This window comes from Camelus ferus, chromosome 6 (assembly GCF_009834535.1).
Source record: "Camelus ferus isolate YT-003-E chromosome 6, BCGSAC_Cfer_1.0, whole genome shotgun sequence".
Classification (NCBI taxonomy): domain Eukaryota; kingdom Metazoa; phylum Chordata; class Mammalia; order Artiodactyla; family Camelidae; genus Camelus; species Camelus ferus.
The window spans coordinates 10,464,513-10,486,960 of NC_045701.1; the positions used below are offsets into that span (position 1 = coordinate 10,464,513).

General features: G+C 33.5%; 1 protein-coding gene across 6 annotated transcripts in view; it reads right to left on the reverse strand.

Annotated features, from left to right (window-relative positions):
- The window catches only part of TCF12 (transcription factor 12), a 328,909-nt gene that overhangs the window by 176,706 nt on the left and 129,755 nt on the right, over window positions 1-22,448 (reverse strand). The window contains exon 3 of one of the 6 annotated variants that reach the window (XM_014556715.2): window positions 16,698-16,759. The exons of the other annotated variants lie outside the window; for them this stretch is intronic. Within the exon in view, the coding sequence (XP_014412201.1) occupies window positions 16,698-16,745 (48 nt within the window). The 5' untranslated portion in view covers window positions 16,746-16,759. The remainder of the gene's footprint in view (window positions 1-16,697; window positions 16,760-22,448) is intronic. 6 annotated transcript variants of the gene reach the window in all.

A 22,448-nucleotide genomic window follows, 5' to 3' on the forward strand; every position in this document is an offset into this window, starting at 1 on the left:
TGAAATACTGCTTAACACAAGAGCGTGAAAATAGTTTTGAACATGAAATCCCAAAGGGTCACCTAAAACATTCACACAGGTTCAGTTCTAAGTTGAGTCATCCATGTTCACAAATTTATCCAAGTAACTGCTAATGTCATCTATTAGAAGCAATCACAGTTAATGCTCTCTTGCTCTAGCCTATGGCTTCGAAAGTTCACAAGCAGAAAGTTTTCTGTATTTTATCTGTTTCAAGTTCATTCTCTATAGTGAGAAATCAAAACATCTCCAGGCCTCACAGAAAAGAGTATACTGAAACAGGGAAAGCAAAAACTGTATGACTGAACTGAGATGTTTCATAGGGTAGGACTTTAGAGCCCTAAGACACCATATTCTTCTAACTCATCTTACCCACTGTACAGATGAAGAAACACTAGTGAAGTTGAGTATCTTGCTAAAGATCTGGAAGTGAGGGGGTTAATAAGAATGTGGTCTACCTCATAACAATTTATACAGCATTCTAAAACTAACACCATGAGGCAAATGTAGTAAAGACTGGTCTCATTAAAAAACTAAAGCTAAGAGTAACCAAGATTTTAAAACAAATAAAGCCAAACTCTGACTTACCAACTGCCCCCAGGAAGCTTCCTACTGCTCTGCACCATTAATCAATGTTATATAAAACAACTCTCACTTCTAAAGTTCTTGTGATTCCTCAATATTAAGTTCAATAAAGATGAGTAAATCTATTTTTGGTACTTCTAAGAGACTTATTCTGCCAAATGTTTTCCATATTGTAGGTCTCCATTTTTTAGACTGTTCAATTCTAAATTATCTTTATGTTTAAATTAAAACTTACAGGCAGAGTATGTCTTTCTGATTCAACTACCATTCTTCTTGCAGATTTTTTAAAGGTAATTTCTCCAGCAATGACTACATCAAAATCACAAATCCATTTACACATGATACATAAAAAGTGAAACACCCTTCTGCAACAAGTACAAAAGGAAGTAAAATAAATTATTTAAAAAAAAAAATATTAACCCATCTATACTGTAACTATTTTCTATATAAAATTCAAGGGGAAAAATGCAAATAAATAATAATGCTGCTACTTTAGTCTGTAAGGTTATAAATAAGTAGTACTAGAAGGGCTGATGTTTTTAAGAACACAGGAAAATAATATTTAATTTTTAAAAAACTTAGCCCCAAGTATTATCTAATTCTCCCCCAAATTATAGACACCAACTTCAGACAAGAAACATAATATCATGTTGATGGTTTCTAATGTTTAGATTTTGCCTGTTTCCATTAAATGGCAAAACTTAACAAGGTGAAGATCCTACCAGTTCAGGAACTGATGATCCATTCAGAACAAGAATTTAAGGTAGTGAAAAGTAAATTCAATTAGAAAAAATATCCATCTTAAAAATTATACTATGAAATAGTGTACCATACATAAAATTTCGAGGAAACTTTATTATTAGTTTAGTTTATTTTTAAACATACTAACTTTACACTTGGCTACAAAAGCTTTATTAAAAGATCATATTCATGTTAATACATAGTCCTAAAAAGTTCTATGTATTTCCATATATTTTCTAAAGGAGAAAAATAAGTCATGAAGTAAAGGGGAAAAGTGCTTTCTCATGTAACTTAGAAACTGCACGCAATTAAAAATCTTCACTCTAATGCTTCTGTCTTCTAGTTAGAATTCACAGGAGTGGTTACAAAACAATACTGAACATGTTTTACATCATATCACTTAAAATCACTCATGGATTCTTTAACAAAGTCCTTCTTTTCTAACAAATTTCTGATACTCTGTCAGTCCTTCTCAAAGCATAGTCTGTGGACTGATGCTGGATCAAGAATGGTCTGTGATCAAACAATAAAAGAAAAAAACACAGAAGAAGCTTTCAGCAGTGGTTTAAAGTAATCTGGTAGGGTAATTTTTTGCTGTATATAATAATAAAAAACTAGAGCTTGTACTTTATAAAATTAACTACTTTAAATATTGTACTATAAAATATAGTGCAGCATATATAAAACGTTTGAGGAAACCTGTTGGTTTAGCTTATTACTAAACTAACATCCTGACTTTATACCTACAAAAGGCTTATTAAAAGATTATAAAATTAACTTAAAATGGATTAAAGACTTGAACATAAGAGTTTACACCATAAAATTCCTAGAAGAACATACAGGTGGGAAGCTCCTCAATATTAGTCTTGGCGATAATTTTTTGAGTTTGACACTAAAAGCAAAAGCAACAAAAGCAAGAATAAACAAGCGGGAGTACATCAAACTAGCTTCTGCACAGCAAAGGAAACAATCAACACAATGAAAAAGCAGCCTATAAAATGGGAGAAAAAATTTCTACATCCTGTATCTTATAAGGGATTAATATCATATAAAGAACTCATACAACTCCACTGTAAAAAAAAACCAATCAGATTAAAAACTGGGCAGAGGATATGAAAGAAGAATATAGATCGTCAACAGGTAGGTATATGAAAATGTGCTCAGCATTACTATCAGGGAAATGCAAATCAAAATGACAATGAGGCATTACCTCACATCTGTCAGAATGGCTGTTGTCAAAAGGACAAGAAACAACAAGTGTTGGCAAGGATGTGAGAAAAAAGAGAACCCTTGTGCACTGCTGGTGGGATTGTTAACTGGTGCAGCCACTATGGAAAAACAGTCTGGAGATTCCTCAAAAAAATGAAAATAGAACTAACATATGATCCAGTAATTCCACTTCTGAGTATTTATCTGAAGGAAATGAAAACACTAACTTGAAAAGATACATGCACCCCCATGTTCACTGCAGCATTATTTATAACAGCAAGACATGGAAACAACCTATGTTCATGGATGGATGAGTGGATAAAGAAAACGTGATGTGTGTATATATAAAATTTCACACACACACACACACACACACACACACACACAGAGGAATATTATTCAGTCATAAAAGGAAGAAAATCTTGCCATTTTAGATGACATGGATGAACCATGAGGGCATTATGTAAGTGAAATAAGTCAGACAAAGAAAGACAAATATCAAATGATTGCACTGATATGTGGAATCTTAAACAAACAACCCGAGATCATAGATACAGAGAACAGACTGGTGGCTGCCAGAGGCAGGTCAGCAAAATTGGTGAAACTGTCAGTTTAGCTTACTCCTAAACAAGCAGACTGACTTCATACTTGTCTGGGTGCATCTAAGACCTAAAAAATCAAAACCTGCATTTTGAAAGATGTTTAGGGGATTAATATGCAAAGTAAAGTTGGAGAAGAACTCGTCTTACTATCTCATAAGTCATGAGGCCTGGTACATGGTAAAATAACGTTAGCCCCTATTATTTCTTCTCCTATACCACAAACACCTCATTAAGTCCTAAAAAGCTCACATTTTTAAACCATAATTCTACTGCTCTATTCACACACTATATGCAAACAGGGAAAACTAGATAAAAGACAGTTAAAATGGTACTATGCTGCAAAAGAACCTCAGATTTTACACATTTTAAAGCTTTTATCTTCTACTACTGTCTGCCAACAGATTAGGACTGAGCATACAATAATCGCTCAATAAATAAAAATATTTCCCAATATTTGTGAAAACAATTCAAATAAATCAAACCTAGGAATAACATAAGTCTATTAAAACCCATGCATTAAGAAGTAATAAGTAATCAGAAGACATGACACTAGCCAGTGAGCAAAACTATGTTCTCACATTCAATACTATGGCATATTTTAAAATAATTTCCAAAATACCAGTCCTATATTAACATTTTAACATTAAACATTTGTTATATTAGGTGGGAAAAATTAGAAAAAATTAATTAGTATTAATTAGTATGAAGTATAATAATATTTAACTTTTACAGAGTTTATAGGGAAGAGATTAGAAAATTATAACAAGTTTATAATTTTTTGTCCTGCCTATATTTTCTCAAGTTTATATGAAAGCAATCTATTATTTTTCAAAAAAAAAAAAAAAACCTGTTTTTACCTTCAAAATGATCGAAGTAACATACTCTCATTGTAGAAAATTGGAAATGTAAAGAAATAACATCAACTAAGTAGGGAAAAAAAAACTCATTTTACCTCAACTGGAATGCAAACATCAACATTTTGACACATTTTCTTCCAAATTTAAAATGTTTTTAAAATAGTTCAAACATGTAAAATGTATGTAATACACAATCATATATCCACAACTCAAAAAATAAAACATTGCCAGCATAGTTTAAAACTCTATGGAATTCTCTCAAATTCCCCTCAGAAGTAAACACTATCCTAAACTTGTTTTTAAAAAATCATTTTCATGTTACTTAATATTTTATTAAATATGTATACCCTCTAACTAAACAGAGTACACTTTGCATGTTTAAAGTGTTATTACCTAAATAGTATGCTTTTTTCTATACTCACAATGGTCAATATATAAGACTGGTACATGGTGAAAAAGTGAAGCACTGGGAAATACATGTCACTACAATATAACAGCCTATTTATAAACATTCCACCACTTATCTATCCAGCCCCTTTTTGATGACACATAGCTGCCTCCTATTTTCCCCCATTATAAACAAGGCTGCTATATACATTTTAGTAATATGTCTCCCTGTACACATGAGAATTTATGTGAACTTTTCTCTAGGGAGTAGGATTACTAGGTTACAAAGTACCCACATCTTTAAATTTACTAGATATTATCAAACTATTCTCTAGAATAGAGACATATTACCATTTTAGGGAAAAAAAAATAATCTCCTATCTCCTACCAAATCTGCAAGTTCTCCACAGACAGCTCCAAACTTATGAAAGAAAGCTTCAGAAGTCCATTTATAAGTTGCATGTAACTGTGATGCACCTCTCAGTAAGCAAAAAGCAAAGCAATCACCATCACATTTCCTTATTAATTCACTTAAACCTTATGTAGCTATATTCTTATCTGAAATAGTCTGGCCTGGATCAAAAGGCAGTCCTCTGTCATAACAAATATGCAAGACACATCCGTTAAATAAGTTAATCTTTACTAGAGTCCTTAGTTCATCTTAATGTTCTATAATTGAAACTGTATCCATTACTTCAGGTGTTGATACAGCTAAATTTGACAGAAGTAAGATAATATTTTAGTTTGTTGTCAGTATCTTGTCTTGATGCCCAGTGTTGTGTAGTTTCTTACAGACACGGCTACAGTGTTGGCTGATGCTGATTTTTAGAATCTGACTCAGACATAATAGTTCATCGTTCATGATTAAAACAGTATTGATATCCTGGTAGGATGCATAGGACCATACTTTCAGATTCTGTAACGAGACATGGTGATACAGACCATGAGCCATTTGCACTCCTTCTTTCTGCCTCTATGACTAAAGCCACTCATCTTTAAGAGTAAGTTTGAATGAAAAGTATAGTAGTGAAACAATGTTCTTTTGCTAACTGGTTCATATGGGTGCTGAACCCCTGGCTTGGATTTAATTCCCTAAAGGGAAAGTAAATAAGCCATAACTAAAGAGTCAGTGATTCCTTCTAGAAATATGCATCAAGTCTTCATTCAATTGACCTAATTTAAAAAGCTTTCTATGCCAACATTAATCATAGTATCAGCATACTTTTAATGATACTACTTGCCGGAACATGAATTAAGGGCTTTATTCACTTATCCTCACTACAGACAAGGAAAGAGATGCAGAAAAATTTACATAATTCACCTGATATCCAACAGTAAGCAGCAGGATGGGAATGTGAACACAGGCAGTCTGACTCCAGAGCTCACCATGCAATGCTGCCTCTCTAGAAATAATTGTTCCTCCCTAGAATTATTGTGAATTGAATGGCTCAATGACAGGCTGGAGCCACACAAAATGAAGATGAAGGGTATTCCTATTCAAACAGTAATTCATAGGTGATAAAGGAATGGAGAAAGGAAAATGGAACAACAACAAATTTTAAACTATCCATTTTGGCTAGTGGTGTTCAAAATAGTGAAGGCAGTCATAAGCTTTTGAGAAGTTTGTGAACCCGTGGATTGTGATGAAGGAAAAAAAAAAGGGATATGAAAAATCTCCTTCAGTCAGTAGATATCAGGTACAGAAACTCATTTCTCCCGCAGAACATTCCCCTTGCCCAAGGTGGTAATAAACTGCAGCAATCATCTGTGATGCTGGCACAGTTCCTATAGACAGTGCAAACAGAGGTTCCAACAAACCTAAAAGCAAATTTCTATACCATTAGGACTGGTAATTGAGTGCCACCATGAAAGACGGAGTCTATGATAATGACTTGACAATTACAGTTAAGAATTAATATTCATTATAACAAAATGGGGAGAAAAACTCAAGAGGAAGACTGTGTGACTCCATTCCAATAAACTAAAGGAGGCATCTGAATGGCCTGGTTGTGAGGCACTGAAAATTGCAACCCCCCAAAAAAAGATTCCCACAAATATGAAAATCTTTAGGGTGACCAACTTCAGCCTGAGGTTCAACCAGAGAAAACACATCAGAGGAGGCATCTAGTCTTCCTTAGGGAATTTGTTCTGTGATTTGTTCTGCAGCACTGAAGCTACCTAGACATAGCAACTGAATGCAAAAAAGGACTAGTAAGAGACAGACCCATCATCCCCTTTTCCCGTTCTCAGACTTCCAAAACCCATAGTGGTCATCTAGACCACAGGTACTATATATATATTCCAACAAAGAAAGAGCAAAAAAGGAAACTTTATTTCTACTTATTATCAAAGGAAAACAGTGCCCCTGTTTTCTGATATGTACAGTTTTTCTTGCAGTGTTCTAACCAACTGAAATGTCAGGACTTCCTTTGCAAAACAGAAAGGCATCACCATCAGATATGAGTGGTAGATGTAACTACTCTGAGTATATCTGATAAACAAAACCTAATTTTAGAGATGACTTTTTAATGATAAATGGGCTTCTGAAAACAAAGCATGGTCCTCTTACCAGAGAGTTCAATATTAAATGAGCACCTAATGAAAGAATTCAGCAAGTTTTCCTTGGATTTTAAATGATTCCTCATTTATAACTTTAAAATATTTTTAGTTTGACAAAGCACTTAAAATATTTTTGACAAAGCTTCTATTTTTTTTAAGCTTAAGAAGGCATTTTAAAAACTACATTTGTCTGTAAATATTCCACAACTGCAACTTTAGAATCACTGTACTTCCCATATTTACATTAACATTTCAAAGATGTATTTAAGAAACTTTTCTCCTCTAGGATAGCCTTTATTTATTGCTATGAAGATCAAAGGAATTAAATTCTAAATACATTACTCTCCCATTTTCACAGCAGCTTTATAAATAAAGATCGATTACTCATTTTTGCGCATTTGTCAGCCTTCTTGCTTTTAAGAATCTGTAAGTGAAGCTATCTCCTTCTCTATCAGTTGCCTAACCAGCAAGGCCTCTGAGTAACTCCAACATGCTGCTGAGAGGTGACCCTCCACCAGTTTGAGAAACACACACTAGATTTGAGTATGAGCACACCAACTTTTTTCAGTTACTAAAAGCAGGACTTTTGTGGCTATTCATGTGTCCAGATATCATAGTTTACTCATATCATATATATATTTATCTAACCAAATTATGTAAATTCATTAAAAAAGCAGAAAAGGAAAAAAAATTAATGTAATAAAAATAGTTCCACCCCTCTTTGATTCTACTAAAAAAGCATGCACTCTAGAGAGAGCATGAAAGTGAAGGTGAATCTATTGTTCCCTCAGTTAGTATGAGTTTTGAATGCTTCTCAGTAGAAGCATCTCACTCCATGACCATGATTCTACTGCACAAAGATAGTATTTATTCTTCATACAACATGGTATTAAAACACAAACCAGTAACTTCATCTGGTACACAATTTAAAAAAAAGCTATCTTACCTATTATCAGACAAAAATCTCTGTTCGATGTGTGTACATGTATTCTACCTATCTAGTTAAAAGAAACTGACAAGCAAGTTTAAATGGCATTACTTTATTAGAGAACTTTGAGCTAATACATATAATTAAAAGTAAAAATAAAAAGGTAGCTATTTCCTTAAAAGTAAAATTACACTGTAATTCAGGCATTTAATCCAAATTGATCATGTTTAACCATATTTGCACCAACTACCAATTTTCAGGTATAAAAATATATGATTAGTTAAGTACATTTGTACATCATACAAAATTTTCAAATATTTAGAAAAACAGGAGACCAGCATACCTTTGATAATCAACAGTCGTTCATAGTATTACCAGTCTTTTTTTATATACCTCCTAAGAGAGAATGGGAGATGTGCCACTTAGATATTAAGGCTAATAGTGGTACAAACTGAATTATCATCTACTTGATCATATGTAACAATTTCATTCATGGCAATAACTGAAATTGATTTTCTCTGTTTTCTGCCTGTCTGCTTTGAGTTCTTATGTTTTCAATGTGTACTATTAACTTCTACTGTAGATGCCACCAGGGATGTTTATCAACATTTCTGAAAGGGGATCTTGTCTCTCCTCTTGACTTCCCGTTTTCCTCTTCCCTATGACCATCTCTTTTTTCTTTTACTTGTCTTTTCATATCATTTTTATTTAGTTACCTATGAAATTAAAGAGATAAAAATGTACACACAGAAGTGTGACCATGCATAGGTATATGTAAGTATTACTGCCAGTGATGTATCAGGCACTGTGCTAGGTGCTAGAATACAAGTACAAAGAGAAATCTTTGCCTTCAAGGAGCTCAAAGTTTGGAAGAAAAAAGAGTTAATATCTGGAAAAATGTAATAAACTGAGTAACTTTTGTATGAGGTCTAAATCTGAGATGCTTCATATTATAGCTCCCAAAGGTTTGATTAGTAATATTAGACTCCCTATTAGCCTAAGGGGCAAGTTGGCATGACCAGTGAGATTTTAAATGAAGCCCAAGCCAGTCCGCCAACTTCCAAGGTAACTTTCTCGGTTGGGTATGGATAGTTTAGAAGATGTCAATATAACCACACAGCTTCAAAGCAAAATAAGCACTACCAGGCAGTCAGAAAAAATAGCACTGAAAGTTGCTAAGAATGTCATAAGGCAAAAACAAAACATGTAGATAACCAGGAAATAAAAATGTCAATAAGCATGCCTCTGGTGGCATCATAATCATCACGGCTAACTTTTATTGAGTGCCTACTATGTGTCAGCACTGTGATAAAGGCTCCCATGTATTTTATCAGTTAATTTAAACTATATATAGATATGTATCTTCCCCACCTCATAGATGAGGAAATTTTGTCTTAGAGAATTTAAATAATTTTCCTAACATCAGAGCATGGTAGAGAACTGATTTAAACTTGGGAACTATGACAGCAGATGACTTAATGTTAGCCACTAATTTTTTTAAATCTCTAGCACCAAGAAATCTGGCAATAAAATATGTATTTAAATAGAAAATCATTTCTATCAGGCCAGCTATTTTTAGCATCTCAGAACTACTTGGTCTCAGGAACTCTTATACAAAAAATACTTTCACTTAAAAAATATACAGAACCCCAAAGAACTTTTGTTAATATAGGATGTATCCACTGATATTTACCATATTAGAAATTAAATCTGAGAAATTTAAAAAACACAAAAGCAGAGCAGACATCATCATATATCATGAAGCATTTGGAAACTCCATTATTACACTCAGAAAAGAATAAGACTGAAATGGCAAAGTTTTAGTAGTATCAAGAAAATAGTTTCCACCTTGGAAATACTCTAAAAGGATCTCACGGACACTGAGAAGTCTCTGGAACATACTAGGTAAACGACTGGCTTAGACTATTTACTATATTTTAAAATAAATCATGAACTCCTCAATACCACTATCTTATCAGAATCTGGAAGCCCTGGTTGAAAATGATTTATGTGAGACAGAGGACTCACTTCAGAGATGAGGGAAAAAGGTTTAGGGAACTCAAGGGGCATGCCTAAGATCACAGAGTTAGTCAGTGGCAGATATCTAATCTCACTATATTAAAGAACGTATTTTTGGCTTCTGACTATTAAGTATCAGTGGACAAATATTTGGGAACGGTTGGTAGTTAAAAAAAACAAACAACAACACAATAGTGAGACAGGGTATCAAAATTCCAAGGATCTCTTGAATATGCCAGTACTTTGAGTGGTGTACAGGAAAAACTAACAGTGCTGACTTAATTTCTCTATTCATTCATAATGTCCTACTAGTAAGGTTCCTATTGATGAAGCAAATCCACGTTCCCTATCAGATTAGCCTAGCTAAAAACTGCATTTCCACTTCCAATTCCAGACAAAATGGAGTAAACAAGGGTCAGATTAACTCTCGTACCTGAAATAGTAAATAATAATAATAACAATAATAAAAAATAAAAAATAAATGAAATACATTAAACAGTAGTTTTGAGACACTGGACATGGGCAGTGTAGGACAATGATCCCTGAGAGAAGAGAAACAAAGTGAATCCTTTAATTGTTGGAGGTGAAAGGGGAGGAGAAAAAGGAAGAAGTAGAGGAAGAGGGAAAGAGAGATCTCAACCTAGAACACCATACTTTGGAAAAAAGAAAAATAAAAAATATTTCAGACACATGAAAGATGAAAAATCTCATCAGCACCAGATCGACACAATGAGGACTGTTAAAGGAAGCCCTTCAATCAAAAGGAAAATAATACCAGATAGAAATGTGGATTTACACAAAGAACTAAAAAGCATGTTCTCTGACTACAATGGACTTAAGTATCAATAATAAAAATATCTCTAGACAATCCCCAAATATTTCAAAATTAAACAATACACTTCTAAATAACCCAAGGGTCAAGCAATCAATAGGAAAATTATAAAGCATTCTGAACTGTATGAAATGAAAACACAACGTAACAAAAATTGTGGGATGCAGGTTAACACTATGGTCAGAGGAAAATTTACCGTAACAGTACTAAATATCTGTTAGAAAAGATGAAAGGTCTCAAATCAATGACCACAATTTCTACTTGAAGAAATTAAAAAACAAAGAGCAAACTTTACTCAAAGTACAGGTAACAGTAGAAATCAAACATACTGAAAACAGAAAAACAACTGAGAAAACCAAAAACTAGTTCTGTGAGAAAGTCAGTAAAAGAGAAAAGCCTCTAGTCATACCGATCAGGAAAAAAAGAAATAATTCACCAATATCAGGAATGAGGTAGGAATTTAAACTAGAGATCCTACAAATACTGTGCCAGGTGGACTCTGAGGTGGCCCTCAATGACCTCCAGCTTCTGGTATTCACACCCCTATATAAACCACTCCTCTTGAATGTGAGCTGGCCTAGTGACTTGCTTCTAACCAATAGAATATTGCAAAAGTGATGGGATATCATTTCTATAATCAGGCTCCATAATATTTTGTCTTCTATCTTGTTAGCAGATCCCTCCTTCCTTGACGGTTTTGATGAAATAAGCTGCCATGATGGAAAGGCCCAGCTGGTTAAGACACTGAGGGCAGCTTTCAGCCAACAGGGAACTTTGACTCTTGGTTCAACATACTGAAAGGAACTGAATCCTGCCAAAAAACACATGAGCTTTGAAGCAGATCCTTCCCATGTCTTTCAGATGAGACCCTAGTTCTGGCCAATACTTTGTTTACAGTCTTTGTAAGAGACCCTAAGCAGAGAACTAAGCTAAGCTATTCCAAATTCATCACCCACAGAAACTATGAGACCTTAAATAATATGACCTTAAGCCAATAAGTTTGTGGTAATTTGTTAATATAGCAAGAGATAGCTAATATAAATATTAAAAAGATACAAAAAAATTATGAGCAACTTTATGCCAATAAATTCAACTCAGATGAAATGGACAAAAAGATATGCTTCTTAAAATACACAAATTAACAAAGCTCAGTCAAGAAAAAATAAATTGAATAGTCCTTTTCTATTAATAAAATTAAAATTATATGAAAATTATCCCTAAAGAAAACTCCAGGCCCACATATCTTCATGGTAAATTCTACCAAACATTTAAGGCGGAAATAATACCAATATTAGATAAATTTCTCCAAACAATTAAAACAGAAGTAACAGTTCTCAACTCATCCTTTGAAGCCAGTATTATCATAATACTAAATTCTGACACAGACAGTACAAAAAAAAAATCCTACAGATCAGTATACTCAAATATAAAAATTCTTAACATTTAGCAAATTAAATTTAACAATATATAAAGGAACAATACATAATAACTCAGTGCTACTGATCTCAGAAATGCAACATTAGTTTAAAATTAAAAATAGTCATCAATATAATTTCCACAGCAAAACACTAAAAAAGAAAATCTATATGACCACCTCAATAGATGCAAAAGAAAATTTTTTATAAAATCCAACATCCATTTTTGATAAACACTCTCAACAAATTAGGAATAAAAGGAAATTTCCTCAATCTAATAAATTATATAAAGGAAACCTGTAACTAATATCATGCTTAATAGTGAAAGACTGTTTTCCCAATATCAAGAATGGGGCAAAGCTATCTACTTGTATCACTTCTATTCAACGCTGTACAAGAAATTACAACAAATTAGTAAGAGGGGAAATCCAGATTGAAAAAGAAAAAGTTAAATTCTCATTATCCAAACAAAAAATCCTTCAGCATGTACAAAAAAAGCTACTACAGCTAGTGAGTTTAACAAGGTGCAGGATACAAGGCCAAGATACCAAAACTTGTAGTTTTATGTAAGACATGAACAACCAGAAATTGAAATTTATAACAGCATCAAAATTTAGTGCTAAGTTAAATGAGAGATGTGCAATATGTGTTCACTAAAAACTATACAACATTACCAAGAGAAATTAAAGAAGTCTTAAATAGTTATACCATAATCACTGTTAAAATATCAATTCTCCTTAAATGGATCAGATCCAATACAATCCCAACCAAAATTCTAGATTTTACAGAAACTGATATGGTGGTTTAAAATTTTTCAATTCATATGCAAAGTACCTAGAATAGGCAAAAATTTTTTAAAAGAGAATAAGGTTGGAAGACTTAAAATACCTTGTATCAAGATTTATTTTAAAGGTACAGTAATCAAGACAATACAATACTGGTGGAAAGGTTAAAAAAAAGTCAGTGGAACAGAACAGAGAGTTTGGAAATTGATCCTCATATACATGGTTAATTGATTTTCAACAGCGATAACAAGGGCATTCAATGGGGAAAGGGTAATCTTTTCAACAAATGGTACCAACAAAACTGGATAGACTTATGCCAAAAGAAAAGAAAACAAAACAAAACAACTTCAACCCTTATCTCACACTTAGCCAAAAATAAACTCACAATGAATCACAGATCTAAAGTAATAGTTAAGCATATAAGTTGTCTAATTTACTTCTTCTTGAGACTGTTACTAGCAGTCAAACAATTATTAAGTAATACAGAAGGATTCCATGATAGGAAAAAAATGTGAGAAGTCTGTTCTATGCCTTTCTTAAAGGTTTATAATTTACAAAAATATTAAAAACTGAGACATCTAACACCAACAAGGATATCTGTCTAGTTTTCTTTAACTCAATAATACATAAATCTATTGGACCATGGACCTCTGTATTTACATATTGTATATTAATAATCTATTAAGTCCAGTTCAAGAAACTCCGATCTTATTCAAAAATTTTTGTTTTATCCTTATTATTTATAACTTATATGATTGACTTCTTGAATATATGTAAGTACATTTGACTGTCCTTTATGACTGGATTACCGCATTCTGTTGATTCTTATTTTGTAGTTGGCTTTATTCCTTTCATAACTATGTAAGTTTAAAAAGCTAAAGCTCTAATCTGTTCTTAGAAATCATGATCCGTACATATATGTAAACTAAAAAGAAGTGCAGTATATTGTATATATGTATTTACATGCAATATAATGTATATGTGCAGTCAAACTATAATAATTCTACCTAATAAAACTGAAAAGGGAAAAAAATAAAAATACAAAAAAATTTTTTGTTTTACATGTTAGGAATTAATGTCCACAATAAGTAACCATTTGACCAAGTTCAAATGGAGAAGTCTTTAGGCTTAAGTCCTCTGTTCTTTGTATTACAAAACATATCACTTTCACGTGGTATGCCCTGGAGCTTTTATAACTAAGTACTGCTTCTATTTCTGTGCTTCTACTCTCCCTGGGCCTTCATTATTATAACTTTTATCATTTCATGGTTAATAATCTGTTCTTCTCATGAGAATGAGCACTCCTTTTGCCCAGGAAATGTGAACTGAGCATTTTTGTTTTGCCCACCTAATGCCAGTGACCAGAAAACAGTGGCATCTCAATGAATGCTTCATGAATGGAAAAAATGGGAGAAAAACGGATTCCCCTAACAGCCCACAAACTAAAGTATCTGGAAGCCCAAGAGAAGACTTTAAGATTCCAAATTGGGAAGAAAGATACCAAAGCAAAGTGATCTAACAGAGCAAGGAAGGGTTGGTGGAAAAACAAGAAAAATATTTACAAAGCAAGAACTCAGAAAAGCATTAACTCAATGAGCTTTAATGGTATCAGCAATGCAGAGAAGACATTTGATTCAGGACAGCTGATATTTATTGCTTAATCACTAAATAATTTCCTATACTAAACACGAAGAATATGGTCTGCTCCATGAAGAAGGTAGCAGATTGATTATGATATAAAACCACATTAAAACAATTAATTCACTTGATAGCACAAAGGATTAAGTATCAGTTCAATATGATGAAGGAAAACAGTCCAAGCTTGTTATTCTCAGAATAAAAATGTCAGAATATATAACAAAAGGAACTAACATTAATTGATCATGCTAAGCCTTTGACATACATAAGCTCACTGAGGTCTCATCACTACCTTGGGAGGTAGATATCCTTCCAAACAGATTTGAGGAACTGAAGCCTCCTCTTTCATAATCTACATTCAAAAGAATCTGGGTTGCCCAATTTTATCCTCCCCAATAATTTCCAAATCTCAAGATCCGTAATGCAATAAAATATTCCAACAGTTATAATTTTGCAAATATAATTTACTTTTCCTGACTTATAGGAGCTCCTGGTGAGCATTTAAAAACTACAAAGGGTCCTTCATCTTGTTCAGGACGTACTCCAGGAATACAAAACAGCTGCCTCTCTAAGGAGCATCTAAGACTTGTAAAATTCCTAACATAGTTTTATATCAAAATAGCTCTGTAACTTTTCATGAGACTGAATGTAAAAAGATGAACATGTATAGACTTCTTTTTTTTTGGTGGGGGGAGGTAATTAGGTTTGTTTGTTTATTTATGTAGATGGGGGTCCTGGGGATTGAACCCAGGACTTTGTGCATGCTAAGCATACACTCTACCACTGAGCTACATCCTCCCCCCTTAGACTTCTTAATAAATTACAGATGTGTGTGAAATACTCCATAGAACTTCCTCAATTAAATTCTTACACACTTCTTATGAGATAAATCTCTTTGGAGATGAGAAATGTGAGGCTAAGAAATTAAGTGTCTTACCTTTTCCAAGGTCAAAAATAGTGGTGATACCAGGAAGCAAACTTACCTGATTCATTCCGTGGCTTATATTTTTTATGTATAAAATATGAATATTTTTTCAGAAATAATGATAATATCATCATCTTATAACTTCTAGAGTATCTGTCCTTAAAGCCTTGTACAAGTAGGAATAACAGTTGTTTTGGGGTCTCTTTTTAAACTTTATCAAGTGTGATATGGTACAGAGGGACAGTAATTTATAATCATACTTCCTGGTTACTAGTCTTGGACATATAAAATTTGGTAAGTTATCTACCTTCTCTAAGACTCAAATTCCTTACCTCTAAAATGGACAGGATTTTTAAAATAGCTTCTTGGTGAGCTGGTATAAAGCTTAAAATAGGCAACATGTGAAAAGTTTTAAACCATACTGTGACAAATGCTGGTTGTAATTACTGTTATTAATGAAAATAGGCTAAGCAGGCCTAAAAATGTATTCTGCCAGAATCCACCCTTCATTATTTTCTCATGAATAAGAAACATCTAAATGTATAGAAAATAATTAAAAAGCCATCAGAAAGTAAGTCTTCAATAATTACATAAAGGGTCATAAGAGAGATTCAAAGATGAGTACGTTTTGACTTCCACTTGTTAGCTTTACAGACTCAACACTGAGAAAATTTTAAAAAAAAGAGAGAATTATAAAGATAAACCCTAATAAAGATGTTACTTCATAGACATACAAAGTTAACTGAAACTCACAGTGAGGTGAGAAACTGACATTCAGGCTCTTTGCATATAAGATCTATGTTAGAGCATCCCAACAGGCACTGTCCCTGGAAGAATGGCTAAACTGAAAAAACAGGATGTTTGACTGGTAAAAATGGACAAGTGGACAATATGGTAGCTCTGTGATTTCTTTCATTTTAATTATCTGCTGGCAAGAGATTTAAAGGAGCTTACATGATCTTAACCCTATTTTTAATTATCCATGAACATTAAGATTACAATTTATAGGGAGGTGCTGTTTGGAATAGGACCAAGAGTAATAAACAACACTTTCTCTCATGGATTTATTTGAACCTAACTTTAAAATACATCCTTATTACCCATAGTTTTGTCACATTCAAAACATTCAGAATGAGCAGTTACATAACAAAACAGAGATTAATGGGAACATAGATGCAATATATAGAAAACACTTACTTTAATTCTCTGTCCCTCCTGTCTTGCTTTGCTATTTAACTGCTTCATCTCGTGTTTTGTACCTGAGATCAAGAGGCATAAAATACTATTTCAAAATTTGTGTGTCCTTTCTACTTATTGCATTTGAACTCCTAGTAGCTATAAAACCTGCACCATTTTCTCCTTCAAAAATAAAACCAATAGCAAACAGTAAACAATCTAGAGAAGATATCTGCTATTCTAAAGGAGAGAACTTTATTACACATCAATGCTGAATATGAGGGACAATGAGTAAAAATTATTTTATTTATTTTTTATTCACGCAACTAGATTTTCCCATTTACAAGGGAAGTTAGTTATCAAAATCAAACAATCTGGTAGTTGTATCACACAACCACAGCTAACTTGTCAAAGACTAAACAAAAATACATGGAGTTTAATTCAGGAGTCATCATTCTCTAGGGGGAGTGAGCCTACATGATTTTATATCTTCCTCAGTCACCAAGTTTGCCAGTTTCTTCTTCCTTTGCAACAACTTTCCTCTTTCCAATACTACGATCTTGATCCTATCCTCCTAAGTCTTATTTCATCATAGGTGAGCCTGTGTAGTAACATCTTATCAGATCATCCAATTTCTTGTCACTCTTTCACTTTGGATCCATCCTTCACACCACAATGTATTGATCTTTATAAAACCCTTTGTGCCATTCCCTGTGTTAAAAGTCTATTTTTAATTGGCTCTCTATTCTCCAAAGGACAGGCTATATTTCTTCCACAGAAGGTTACCTGCCTTAATACACTATTCACCCACAAAGCAAGGTAATTTACTGTTTACTGAATTTTGTAATTCTGGTGCCTCTGTAACTTGTGATCCCATGATTATATACTTCCAGAAAGTTGTCTTCCTTTCAACCTTACTTGTACAAACTGTTTGTCCTATAATATTCTACTCAAACACTTCCTATTCTATTAAGTCTTTTCTGATCCAAAGTAATTTCTCCCTCTCCTGTAATCTCATGGCAATCAGTGAAATTACTTTGGTAGTTAATTATTTGCTGCCTAATTATAACTTCTCATTGCTGCTTTAAAAGTTAGTTTTATAACTTAACTCTTCAGTTAAATATTACATTTCCAATCCTATTTCCTGAACTCTAAGATACACATTTATTCACTTTTGACATTTCAGAAACTGAGTGGATTTATGAATCTCAGCATGTTAAAAGACTACAGGACCACAGTGTAAGCACAAGCTCCTTAAAAACAGGCAGACAAAACTGTCATCCTTATTTACAAGAGTGGCTCTCATGCCACTGTGCTCTGCTAGGGGAAGAAAACAACAGGTTGTCTCTACTCTAAATATTCCCAAGGTCTCTACTGTCAAATGTAAGTGAACTACACACCAGGTTCTCTCAAAACTTCAGCCAGTATAACCCTGGGGTCAAAATGACCTCTGTGTGTTTTGTATAGATAGCATGTGAGGGAAATTAAGGCTCTATTATCCCATCTCCAGCTTGCTATCTGTCAAACTTCAGAATAGCTCTTAAGAGCTCTTACATATATATGAATGAAAAGGTATTGAATAATTGCCAAGGACACAGAGAGCACTCAGCAAAATCAAAAATCCCTTTAGCCACATCGGACAGAAGTAGTCCAGAAGTTGTTAGAAAAGTAGTATTACTGATCCAGATAAGCTGATGGACTCATTTTAGTTTCCACAGAATCTGAAAGATCTATGTTTACTCTAGTTGAATTTTTATTTATTTTCGTTTCCTTTATCCCAAGTACCCAATCTGTGGCTCTGTGTATGACTCTTAGAAGTCTAGAACAACTTCTGAATCCTTATACCCTAGTATCTTCATTACCTACCTGATCTCTTCTGTCAGGCTGCCATCCATGTGTACTCCTGACAACTGACCTGAGAAATGACCACTGCTGGTTCTTTTTCAATAAACTGAACCCTTGTATGCCTTCATTGCAACAGGTAGCAGAAGTCATAGTATGTATTAAGTGAAGACCTCAAAGCATATCAACTATCCCTTAACAGAAAGTTCCTGACATTATTTTGTGCTGAGTCATACACAACAGCTAAACCAAATAAAGCCAACTCATCACCACATAACTGGTTTTCCCCTTCTCCACTAACAGGCTTAAGTCCGGAACTTTAGTAAGGTAGTTATTATTAGTACCCACCCCATTCCTACCAATGAAAAAAGGAAAAGGAAAAAAATTTGAGGCAAAGAGAAGTAACATGCCTATAGTCATAAAGCCAAGAAGCAGGAGTGCCAGAAACCAGAAACAGAACTGAGACAGCTTGGTTTCAACAGTCAAGCTCTTAAATTCTGTGCTATTCTACCTCACTAAACACTACACTTGCAAGGCAAATTTTTTTTTTAAATCAAATCATGTCCAATATCCTCACTTTGGAAATCAATTGCAGATCCTCCTCTTTTTTCACCTTTGTCCTCTCTTCTCCTCCCATTTCTTCAGTATATGGCAGAAAATTTAAGACAGCTCTTTGAGCTGAGAAATACTAAAGAAAGGGGGCTAAAAAGTACTAGCACAGAATTCAGAATATGTGAGTTCTAGGCCGGAGCCTGTCATTAATTAGGCAAACTGTCTAGCCAAATCCCAACATGTATTTTGTATCAACAGCACACATTCCAACCTAGCCAAATCTCATACTCTCTAAGTTTCTCCATCTATGAAATAAAAGGACTGGAGGTAAATAACAAACATAGCTTCTAGTTTTGAAAGTTCTATGATATTACAAAATGGGGAGAGAAGGAACAACAACAGAGACATGACTGTTTCATTCTGCAAACCATATTATAAACTGAAGAAAGAACCAGAGTGGAAATTTAGCAATCAGAAAAAAGAAGCACTTAAACACTACTCAACTGAATGTTGCTTCTTTTCCAAAAGTAACTACCACAATGTATTACACATAACCTGAAAATGGTCAGGATTTTTAAAAAATGGTAACTTCTGGCCAATGATGGTGCCTATAAACTTCTATTAGTGGTTGCCTATCAGTGAACTCATTTACCTTTCAAATTAAGGAAGGCAGAACTTTGTATCTCAAGGAAGTGTATCAACAAAAAGACTTTTCCTTTTTCCTGTGAGCCCTCTTACAACCACTAGCCTAGAGTATAAACTCCAATGGTATTTCATCACTCTTGAGCTTATTACCTATCTCAGAGCTTAGCTGGGCAGCAGAGTTTAAGAGGGCAGGAAAACCAAGATGACCTGGCCCCTTGGAATTTCCATAAACTAAAATGATCAGACAATATTTTTGAAACAGAATTTACACATTAAGAAATATAAGCACAAAAATACATAATGAAATACTAGATGTCTGGAGAAAATAACAATGGTGGTAATAATTAATAGCACATTTCATTCATTATATCAATAGATGAAATACTTCACAGCTATTATTATATTCCATCTTTACCAAAACCCTAAAAAGTATGTATAAAATTATTATAACTTTAGAGGTGAGAAATCTGAGGCACAAAAAGGTGATGTAACTTGTCCAAAGACACAGAGTGCAACTTTTCAGAGGCTATGATCTTAAATAAAATTCTTCACTAAGCAGTGTCATCAATCAGGGCAATAATTTGTAAGCACAGAACAAAAGGTCTATTACCATTAACTAATACCACCGTCATCTACTATAAGCTTCACCGCCTTAAAACAACTTTGATTCTTTCCCCTCCTCAATTTCCAAGCATAATTAATCTAGTAAATCTAATGAGTCTTCCTTAATTTGATTATATTCAGCAACCATGTATAGAACATTCATTGTATATGAAGCATTGCACTAGACAGACTAAAATTTTTACATCAAAGTTTGTCAGATGACTTCTGCTTTCTCAAGAAAGAAACAAAAATTGAAGGGGAAAGGAAATCAATCTTAAGTCCTTTTACAAATCGAAAAGAAGTAAAAGTATATTAAGCATGACTGAATGTAGCACATTTGCAAATGTATTCATTCATTTAAATTTGTTACATATAGATCTGGTGGATAAGTTTTGATATACATGGGATTAAAGCCAACACTTACGTAACACTCACTATGTACCAGACACTGCTGTAAGCACTGTACTGATCTAAGCACTACACACTGTACATATATCTCATTTAATTCTCACAGCTTTACAAAGCAACTGTTATTTTCCCAATTTCACAGATGAGTAAATTGAGGTACAGTGAATTTAAATAACTTGTCCAGAATCACACATGTAGTAAGTGGCAGAGCGGGAATTCACACCCAGGTGGTCTGGCTCCAGTGTATGTGCTCATAACCACTGCCTCCCAAAGAAGGGGGTAAAAATCGGAAACTAGAATAAATCATTAACACTGTAGAAAATAAGAAAAATCATGATACCTTCTGGCCCTTACGCCTGGTACAAATGTCAAATACAAAAAACATTTATTTGGAGGAAAGGATTTAAAAAAGGAAGGGAGGGGACAAACTCATTGATTAATTATACCTCTGCCAATGTCTCTGTCATATGAGATTAATCACTCCTTTCAGTCTCTGGTGCTTTAACTTCGATCACCACTTCCACAAATTTCTGAAAACAGAAGCACTATTCGCATCATGATGCTGCTTCTGTCTGTTTATGTGTGTGTGTTTGTTCTGTACAGGTGGGTAGTAGGTAAACAGTGCAGAAACAAGGTCTCTAACAAAGGTAGAGAGGCCTGAGGTACACACCACAAACACTGTGTTACTTCTTTTTGAGGGTCTCAAACATATTTTATCTAATCTTCATCATTTCCTAAGAATTCTGACTATGTCTACCATTTCTTCTCTATCCATTGTTAGGTACAGTGTTTATTTTTGTGTCTGCTTAGCCGAAACTCTGCACTGAATGATATGCTGTGGGTAGTTCCGATAACCAGAAATTCAACCAACCACTGTACAGTGAGGCTATTTTTCTGGTGGATTTGGGAAAAACAAGGCACACACACCAGACAAGAACTCTGCAATGGTGACTTCTCTTACTTCTGAAAGGATAAGTATGTGACTAATTCAATGATGAGAAGTTTGTGGCCTCTTAATGATACAGTTCCAGTGGAACTCACTTATGCATCAAGGCTACTAGAGTGAACTGGAATCTTAGAATTAGATTTAAAGTCAGGAATTATTAGGCAAAAAAGTACACACAGCAAAAACTGCACTTAAAATGTTATTAAATATTGAATTCAACCTTCATGATTTGTGTAGGCAACTCTGTACACTAAAATATATAGTAATACAGTATTAATAGAGTTCATGTGCCAAATATGGTTTTACAGTGCTGCAAAAAATTATTCTTTCTCCCTCATAGTCTTGAATGGGGAGAACAGCAACTCATATAGTTGAATTCATCTAAATTAAAAGCATATGTTTTATAACTTCACCAAACTATTCATTTTGAAGTTTTAAAATACCTTTTATCACACACTACAAAAAGTTAAAAAAAATTTTTTTAATAAAGTAAAATCAAATTATTTATTAAATGATGTAATTTTCTGTGATGGAAATGTGTTATTTATAAAGTATGGTAAAGTCTAAATAAATTTCATTCACATAATTTCTATAAAGGTACCTGTAATTTCATTAAAGTTTAAAGTGACTTGTTAATAATTTTAGTAACAAAGTGTCAAAACTGGTTTTTAGTTAATACCATTTATTTCTAAATTTTAAAAACTCAACATGTTAAAATACTCAGGAGAATAAAGCACTTTGTCCAACTGAGATTCTTATTAACAAAATTATATCCA